General features: G+C 46.3%; 1 protein-coding gene across 5 annotated transcripts in view; it reads right to left on the bottom strand.

Annotated features, from left to right (window-relative positions):
- The window catches only part of LOC147006323 (collagen alpha-3(VI) chain-like), a 144,467-nt gene that overhangs the window by 104,605 nt on the left and 32,362 nt on the right, over positions 1-7,500 (bottom strand). For all 5 annotated transcript variants that reach the window (XM_085869061.1, XM_085869063.1, XM_085869059.1 and 2 more), the window contains exons 2-4: positions 6,590-6,677; positions 2,992-3,591; positions 2,380-2,756 (exon numbers count right to left, since the gene is read on the bottom strand). In XM_085869061.1, coding sequence (XP_085725187.1) covers positions 2,380-2,756; positions 2,992-3,591; positions 6,590-6,668 — 1,056 coding nt within the window. In that variant the 5' untranslated portion in view covers positions 6,669-6,677. The remainder of the gene's footprint in view (positions 1-2,379; positions 2,757-2,991; positions 3,592-6,589; positions 6,678-7,500) is intronic.

Genomic DNA, 7,500 nt, shown 5'->3' with positions numbered 1-7,500 from the left:
CAGTAATACAGAACTGCTCAGTGCAAAAAGCAGTGTCAGCTATTCCCAGTATTCAGGTCAGGTATGGGAGCATGTGCCAGAACAGCACGTCGCTGCATCCACTTTCCGCCGGTACTCCAGGGGCCTCCGTCTGGCCATCCCCCAGGCAGATGCCAGGCCCATCCCCATCTCCTTGAGATGATGGTCAACCTACTGCAACCACGAGGAACATGGTCGGCCCGCTGGCCTCCTCCACTCATGAGACTCCCTCGCTGAGAGAATCTGGTGAGCAGGATCAGAGTCAGGAAAACGAGCCACATGTCCATACAGCCGCAACTGACGCTCACGGACTATGCAGGTAACAAATCTCATCCGAGTCTCTCTCAGCAACCACTCGTTGGACACAAAATCCGACCAGCGATAGCCAAGGATTCTCCGAAGAGACCTGGTACCAAAGGAATTAAGTCTCCGTCTCAGATCCTTGGTCAGAGTCCAAGTCTCGCACCCATAGAGCAAGACTGGAAGTATCAAGGACCTGAAGACTCGGACTTTCGTCCTCCCGCACAGGTACCGGCAGTGCCACACCCCATGATCCAGTGAATCCATGACTCCCCAGGCCCGACCCAGACGTCTATTGACCTCTGACTCGCAGCCAGCAGAGACATGAATATCACTGCCAAGGTAAGTGAATCTCTCCACGACCTCAACATCCTCACCACAAGCAGACACAGACAAGACAGCAGCATCCAAGATGTCACCGAAAGCCTGGATCTTAGTTTTGACCCAAGAAACCCGTAATCCCAACGGCTCCGACTCCTCATTCAGCACGTCGAGGGCCCCCAAGAGGATGTCTAAAGTCTCCGCAAAGATGACTGCATCATCTGCAAAGTCAAGGTCCGAGATCTTGACATTCCCAAATGACGCACCGCAACTTGATCTCTCCGACATCCTCCCTAGAATCCAGTCCATACAAGTGCTGAAAAGTGTGGGGGCCAGTACACATCCCTGACGAACTCCAGTAACAACTGGAAATAAGTCAGAGATGGTACCACCACACTTCACAGCACTCTCAGTACCAGAGTAGAGTTCAGACATCAGATCGATCAGTTTTGGTGGCACCCCACGGAGACCAAGAATCCTCCAGAGGACATCCTGATTCACTGAATCGAACGCTTTACAGAGATCAACATAGGCTGCAAGCAGCCCCTGCCGAAACTCGCGTCTGCGTTCGGTGAGGACACGAAGTGCAAGGATACGGTCAATCGTTGACCTCTTTGGTGTAAAGCCTGACTGCTCTGGACGCTGGTGCTCAAGCAGATGGTGGCGAACCCGATCGAGAATTATCCGAGCAAAGACCTTGCCCGGCACTGAGAGCAGCGTCACCCCTCGGTAGTTGTTGCAGTCTTGGCGATCACCCTTCCCTTTCCAGAGAGGGACAACAAGGCCCCTCTTCCAGTCAGTTGGGATGATGCCTGTGTTCCAGGCAGAGCAGAAAACTGCATGCAACGACACGAGTGCAGCATTTCCACCAGCCTTGAGAAGTTCGGCATGGATGCCACAAATCCCTGGAGCTTTGCCCCGTTTCAACTGGTTCACCGCAGCCCGTGTTTCCACAAGCATAGGTGGACCACAGTTGATTCGAGGGTCAGCAACAGGGATTGTAACACCCTTGACGTCCAACTCGACAGTTGGGGGAACCCAATATTAGTCTCAACATTTTTGTTAACAATCTTGAACCTCACAATCCATGCTTCTGCTAATATTTATGATGATTGACTTTGAGTTATTCCTTCCCCAAATGCACCAGATGGTGGACGGTGTTTGTCTCTGGACGCATCCGGGCAGTGTTTGTTTCTGGACGCGTCCGGATGGTGTTTGTCTCCGGGCGTGTCCGCGTGGTGTTTGTCTCCGGACGCATCCAGGTGGTGTTTATTAACACTGAACCTCACAACCCATGCTTCTGCTATTTTTAATGAAAATTGACTTTGAGTTATTCCTTCCCCACGTGCGCCCTAACCCTTGATCCCACTCTGAAGCACACAGCTCTGATTCACTCCCACCCTATATCAACCGTCGCCCCGATCCAGTCTCCCTCTTTTGCTCAGATGAAGGTTTAACGTTCGTAGCATCAACTTTTCCTTGCTTCCCACTACAGTTGGCATAGTTCCATCAATGTTTTGTTTATTTAATCCATTGTTCATTGACACCAGCGCATACGCGCGCACAGGTGCACACACACACCCTTATGTGTGTGTTACATACATAAATTCAAAGTGCATCTACCACCACAAGTATGCATTGCTGGCCTAACTATCTGTCGAGAGACCCCATCATTATCGTTATTTCAGCCTTTTAACCAAGCTGTTGAGTCGCTGGCATGATGTTGACAAGTTTACTTACCCTGTCCTGTGATTTCCTGCCTATTAACACAATCACCACTTGTGGGAAGCCCTGTGCAGCTCGGCCTCCAGCACCATCAGACAGGACATGCTTTTCGACAAAGCTCAAAGCCAGTCCCATGTTGGCAGCTCCTCCTCTGAAAGGTACTCTGTCAACGCTCTGCAAAGCCATGTTTCGCGATGTTTGTGTGCCGAGAAGGAATTCAGCACGCGCATTGTTCCCTGTGGTCTGCACCATCGCCACTTGTGTACGCCCCATTGACACATCAAATGTCCTCAGGAGATCTCCAACAACCTGTTTCATACTCTCGAAGGAGAGTTGGCCAGTAGAATCAGAACCGTCAACCAAGAAAACTACATCGGCATACATGGAATGGTCTGTAGGGACAAAGAAGCAGGAGGAAAAGAAAAGTGTAAACAACAGAATTTTGGATTCCTTTCTTATGTTAAGAAAATGTTTGAATTTCTTGTCTCGATGCACAACACATTTCTAAATATTCACGTTAAGGCCTCCAAATGTTGTCGCGGAATTAATTCAAGCTGTGGGAACTTTTTTGCTGTTGATAATTTTTGCAAACAACTTTTGACCATCCCACATACATTGTGGACCTACCTCGACCACCAGCAGCAACCTTTTCTTTGACAGTTTTGCAGACCGTTTGCAACACACCATCAGTAATGCTACCAAGTGCCGAGAAGTCTTTCACAAAGTACACAAACTTTTCTGTGGGCGTGCTGGCCATGATATCCAACTGTTTTTTATCAGCATCCTTGATGCCAATGACGTACACCTTGACGCCGGCGTTCTGCAACCTCTTTGAGGGTTTCTCAACATCATCTTGAGACTCACCATCAGTCACCACAATTACCACTTGTGGAACTCCTTGAGCATTACGATTTCCAGCTGCTTCTATCAGATGGTTTTGCATAAGAAACTCAATTCCCAGTCCCGTGTTGGTGCTGCCACCCTTGTAGGGGAAATTTCTGATTCTGTCCAAGAGCACCGTTTTGTTACTGTACGTTTTGAGCAGGAATTCAGTGCGAGGGTCGGTGCTGTACTGCACCATGCCCACCTGGACCTTGTGTGGTCCAACATCCAAGCCTTTAACAAGTGTAAACAGAAACCTCCGAATCATCTCAAAATTTGTGTTGCCGATGCTCCATGAGCCATCTATAAGGAATATCAAGTCAGCTTTGGTGGCTCTGGAACATTCTGGGGATCACAGGGACACACAATTATATGAAGTGTTAATAGTGGGCAGCCATGACATGCACACAGTTCTGTAAACTTAATCCAGGTGTACATTCAGAGCAGGATGGTTAATTTGAAGCCATTATTGAATCATTATTGAGCATCCTTACAATATCAGTGTGATAATGGCAGCTCGATCGATGCTGTTACTTCAAGGCAGCATGCTCTGGACATCAGCTACAGATCGTCGTTTATAAGCAAATGAGAAGCTCCTGTTTTAAGCAGCCAATGAGAGCAGGTCTTGTTAGGCAATGTTGTACATGTGATTTAGTAGGTTTGATAGTCTCGACATTCATGCGTCATGTGATGATGAAGGCCTGTGCGATTCGTTGCCATTGTGTGTTAGAGTTTCTCGGTCGCGCTTTAGTCATGTGCTGTTGGCAAGATGTGACAAAATGAAATGGACCAGGAGGACACAAAAGCAATCGAATTCAGGAATGTTTTTTTGATGAAAATGGACAACAAAATAACTGATATCACAAGGGGAGGGTGTGTGGCTCTTCGTAATAAAAGGGCAAGCACTGTGGCAGTGATCCTCGTTTCCCAAGTTCTCTTCATTTTGAGAAGTGGGCAGCTTCCTGTCCTTTGTTTTGAACCACACCCCCCCCCCCCCCTGGCATCAGGTTTAGAGCAGCATGTTAGCCAATTCAGGACTTAATGTCTATCAGAGAACTCAAAGCAATTAACTCCCAGTATCAAATTGATACCTGGAGATTCAACTCAGGCCAACCCAAAAGCTATGTTCATGTCGGATTGGCTTTGGGCATATTGTATGTTTAATAATTATCTTTTTAATAATTATTAATCAGCACTGCCTCATATGAAGCTACACTCAATATTTGAGCTGTATTACTCAGGACGGATTGCGCAAAGCAGGGTTAAGCAATTGGTTCACTCTGTCTATCTGTCTGTGTGGCTGCAGACGTCAGTCTATGATCGAGACACTATTTAATTTAAATTGAATGTTATATTTTAAACACTATAGAACACAAATCGAAACAGGAATCGGAACACAAAACTGCAGTTCAGCAGTACTTTGGCTCTGAATTTTGTTTTTTTCTGTGTACAATGTCGAGGCTCATTTCTGTTGCGGTTCGAACCCTTTCCTATGTTACAGATTTGAGGCTGAGTGAGGCAAGGGAGGACATCGCAGACGTGGAAACACACCCGTTGGGGGGTTTCTGCTGCTGATCTACGTTAGCCACCCAGGAGGTTTTTGGAATGCGTCAGGATGATGGGCGTGGAATCAATGGCCGCCATATCATCAGTGAGGGTCAGTTTGACAAACAAACAGACAATAATAAAATGAACTGATCGATATCCTTGAAAAATCTTCGATTTTGCAAGTAACAAACAGAGTAAAAACTGAGTACTCTCTTCCTTCGGTGCCCGGCGGTGACGTCATGCATCGCATGGATATGGAATTGGGAAGGAGCGGTGTACAAAAAATGTACACTCTTACGTTTGCTGGGTCTCCGGGACAGGCCGTTCTAAACACCGCCCGGAGACTTTTTATTTTTGGCAGTCGGAAGTGCTGTTCAGCTCAATTCCGCTGTTTAAATTTTGAGGTTAAGAGTTTAGTATCACATTTTAGTTTTAAAACATGAGCGGAAGTTAAATGAAGTTATGGACACTCCTATTTGATCACGCGTCCGACCCGCACTCCTCTTGGTGGTTCGGGTCCTCGCTTTCCGGGGACACCAGACTATCTTAGAGATCGAATGACAACTTGTCGGGTCACGGACTAAATCCTTATGATGGGTGGAGATCCAGTGAAGTGCTGGCGCGTTGCGCCAAGGACTGTCGCGAGGTGCATCTCGAGGCAGCCTCAGCGTCTTTGGACCCAGTGGAAATCGGCAAGGGGAGTTGATCCCCAAGTGCGCCAATCCCCCAGATCTTTGAACTCTGGTGGGTGGTGGAGGTGGGGGGGAGGCTTGAGTTGTGCTGGGGATGGGGTTTGAAGGCTTTAAGTGGGAAGCGGATTGACGCCTTATGATTGGTGGAGGGTGAGCACTATGTGGGGTGGGGGGGAGGGGGTTGAATGGGGGGGAATATGGGACAGAGTTGGAAGGGGGTCTTGAGTTTCAGGGAGGGGATTGATACCTTCAGGTTTGGTGGAAGAGGGTAAGGTCTTGGGGTTGGGAAGGGGGGGATGTGGGGTTGATGACTTGCGGTTTGTAAGGGGTGGTGGGGTGAATTGAGGACTTGAAGTCACATTCTACTTTGTGTTGATGTTCCATGAACATGATGTGATGTGTTGATGATGATGATGATGATGATAGATGATGATGATGTGTTGATAGATGATGATGATAGATAGATGATGATGATGATGATGATAGATGATAGATGATGATAGATCATAGATAGATGATGATGATGTGTTGATGAACATTGTGTTGATGTTCCATGGGCCCCTGCTTGAACTTATGGATCTTTGTCATACGTTTCTGGAGTTATTTTTTTGGTGATTCCCACCACACATGCACACTGACCACTGGTGTTGTTATTATTGTCTGACAAATTTTTTCTCACACTATACATATGAAAAGATGTAATTTGTATATCTTGTCAAGGCTCATATAAGAGTGAAAACACAAAACATATAACAAAGGGAGCAGGAGACGAGGTGCGACGAGAGGAGATATGCGGAGAGAGGAAAGGGATGGAGTATACAAGATGGATATTACAAGGACTTCAGAAGGTAAAGCAGGGAATTTTAAGGTGGGTTTGGGGTGGATTAACGGGGATAGAAAAGATGATGATTTTTTAAAATTACAATGTAATCTATGTGAAAAAGAGATGGGTATGTTAAACTGCTAAATGCTATATCTATTGGTACATCCCAAAGCTCCATGTTGCTCACTGAACTATGAGAATGGAAAAGAGATGATGACAAAAAGGAAACTAATGAATGTAATATCACTGGTATGGGGTACTTTATGACATGTTGCCTTACCTTTTCTTTGGCCAACAGTAAGCCTGGATGATGCAAGCAGGGTGAGTGTCCAGAGCCTCCAGTGCAGAGAGGTCCACATGCTGCTTGACTGCACAGATTAACATTCATGCATTCACCCTCCTGCACAACAAATCAACCTGCACATCTGCTGATATATACTTGCTCTACACTAGCCAATCACAAGTCTAGACTGTAAAAATGTGATAGAGTAGAATAGTTATTTCTTAGTGCATGTCAGCGCAAGTGTATTGCAATAAATTTTGTTTGATAAAACTTCACAGCGAATGTTCAGGCGCTCTCGTCGTTTCCACTAAAAATGTCTTCTCGGTCCCCGCTTCCACCCCTTCCTTCATTAGTGAACCTTCCAAGATGTTTCTCTCCATCCATGTTGTTTTCCTCTCGGTAAACAGCCAACTGGCACGATTCACAGGGCGGTCACATGGCTGAACGGTAGGACACCAGACAGGCCAAGGGGTATCATATGATGGCAGAAATGGTGGGGTTATCCAATCAGGAGGGTGCTAAGGCCATATTGTTAAGTCCGTCGAGGTCCCAAAGGCACGTGGGTGATTTATAATTGCTTTATTAGTTTTGTAATGCCAATTCGTGGCCGTGTCTTATTCTTCCACGACTATTTTTTTTGCAAGACATCCCTTGTTCAATGAGAACTTTGAGTCTGCACATTAAAAGCGCCTCCATCAGCGAATTGTCTGGGGGCTTACTCGACCACTTCTGTCAAACTAATTCGCTGCAGTCGTGTGTTTTTAAACACTGATTCACGTCAAACTACCCAGGCGAATGTGGACACCTTCTCATCTCTTACCTGCCCGGCAGCATGACAGTCTTGAAGATCTACAATATTTACTATATATATATATATATATATATATATATATAATGTACATATACAG

This window comes from Eptatretus burgeri, unplaced genomic scaffold, assembly GCF_056783735.1.
Source record: "Eptatretus burgeri isolate ZD-2024b unplaced genomic scaffold, Ebu_testis_v1 Ebu_testis_scaffold_3189, whole genome shotgun sequence".
In the NCBI taxonomy this organism is placed as follows: Eukaryota; Metazoa; Chordata; class Myxini; order Myxiniformes; family Myxinidae; genus Eptatretus; species Eptatretus burgeri.
The sequence above is the reverse complement of the archived record's forward strand: the minus strand, read 5'-3'. Positions and strand labels throughout refer to the sequence as shown.